General features: G+C 39.2%; 1 protein-coding gene across 1 annotated transcript in view; it reads left to right on the top strand.

Annotated features, from left to right (window-relative positions):
- Positions 1–751: 751 nt before the first annotated feature.
- Positions 752–2,028, top strand: part of LOC144445613 (uncharacterized) — a 48,168-nt gene continuing 46,891 nt past the window's right edge. The window contains exon 1 of the mRNA XM_078135226.1: positions 752–1,013. Within this exon, the coding sequence (XP_077991352.1) occupies positions 852–1,013 (162 nt within the window). The 5' untranslated portion in view covers positions 752–851. The remainder of the gene's footprint in view (positions 1,014–2,028) is intronic.

Genomic DNA, 2,028 nt, shown 5'->3' with positions numbered 1-2,028 from the left:
TGATGATGATGATTATTATTATTAAAGGATCAAAAAAAAATTTCTGGTTCACCTGGAAACAAATTTTTTTTCTCAAAATCCTCCATACCCCCCCCCCCCAGAAATCAAATGGTTCTCCCCTAAGTAGGTGGCGGCTCCAGAAACACATTTGTAGCTAATTTTCTGCTGGTTGGTACAAAACGCAGGTACAGGCCAGGTCAGGTCAGGTCAAGTCAGGTCAGGTCAGGTCAGGTCAGGTCATGTATTGACTGGGATTCACACTTGGCCAGGTGCGATCAGGCCAAAGCATTGGCCAAAAACATTTTTAGCTCTTGAACGTACCCAGTATGTACAAGAACGAATATGAAATCGATGTGAAAAATGTGATTCCTAGAACAGAATACACTAATTGTGTGGTTATTTGAATAATTAAGATAACTGATGGCGAATTGCTGAGAAAATATAACCTGACTACAGCTAATCCAAAATCTACAACAAATACAATGACCGAGTCACATTTTTCAATCTGAATGTGAACCTTAACAAATATTCAGTCAATTGCTGACCTGACTAGGACTGGTCTGCACCTGGCGTGTTCCTGCGTTTGCACCGATCCCCCTAAATGTAGTTAAAAGTAAAAATGAACCCATGTTTTGGTCTTGTACGATACAACTCGATGACGGAAGGGGTACGATCTGTTGTGCACAATCGCTGTGACGTATGAAATTGATTACTGATTAGCTGTGACGTCATCAGTGTTGCTTCCATATTGAAACTACTGAGACGGCTGACTGCTCGACGCGTAGACGTCGGTAAACATATTGGATTATATATATACGTTTAACACAAGTACATCTTGTTTTATATTTTTCATGGAGACCAAAGATCTTGCTACGCTGCAGTTTTCACTGCCTGTTTTGAGTGTTATTGTTTTAGTGGGTCTAGTTTTCGTGTTTGGCTTCAAGTCTACAACCCCTCCCCCATCGTTTGATTTCGACGGTGACGACAAAAAGAGTAGAAGACGTCGTGCTCGTGTGAGTACCTAACAGATTGTATTGACATTCTTGTATTTTATGATATTTAGCGAAAAAGATTCACTATTGGTGATTGGGATAGATAGTATCCTCGCCGTCTAACTCGATATTAAAGAGATCCGTCCCCGATTTTGTTGATTTGAGGATGGAAATACTAAGTTACTAGCGGGCGTCCATGTGTCCACGTAAGCAAAAGCAGTGCCAGCTGATTGAGTCATTCATTCGCTGTCCTTTTAGTCTATCTTTAGACTGCATTGTTGTTATTGTCGTGGTTTTCTAGTGCTCATAGATATCGATTGATTCTAAAAGAAAATATACTACGCTTGAAATAACTTCAAGAAAAAAACAAATCGATATGTTGTACACGTATATTGAATAGTACGGATTGTTGGGATATGAGGTGACGAAGCACATGTAGAACAGTACAGATGCAGCCATATCGATTGCCGATCCACAGGTTGTCTGTAAAAAAAAGTACGGTACTCATGTATATATATATATATAATGCAATGCTTTATTTGAAGGTAGGAGTAATTTCTAATGAACACCTGGAAATGATGTTGTCTTTCCTGCACAGATGTGCATGTACTTGTTAGCACTTACTAATGCATAGACTCTATGGCTTTTGTATTTGAAGCCTGTACAGTGAGGTCAACCACTATTGTGATAAAGTAAATACACATAGCTGCCATGTACATGTTGATTGCTCTAGGTAGGGGTATACATGTACAGGCTGTACTGGATTGAATTTATCATGGTGTAACCTTGCTGTTATTTAAAGTGTACATGCAAAGGTACATACTTTTTTTCGTAATTATGTTTATTTTGCCATAAAAATAAATGAAATTGCATTCATACCTCTAAATATTGCGCGCATTGGCAAGAAAGTCGCAAAAATACTTGCCCCCTTAATCCCCTGTGCTTCGACTAACTTCGGCACCGCAACCAGCTCACGAAAGGTGTCCACGTGTTATAAAAGCCTTCTAAGCCTTTGTGTAATGTTTACTTATGAATT

Source organism: Glandiceps talaboti, chromosome 14 (assembly GCF_964340395.1).
Source record: "Glandiceps talaboti chromosome 14, keGlaTala1.1, whole genome shotgun sequence".
Lineage (NCBI taxonomy): Eukaryota > Metazoa > Hemichordata > Enteropneusta > Spengelidae > Glandiceps > Glandiceps talaboti.
Note: the sequence above shows the minus strand (reverse complement) of the source record. Positions and strands in the feature narration are given on the sequence as shown.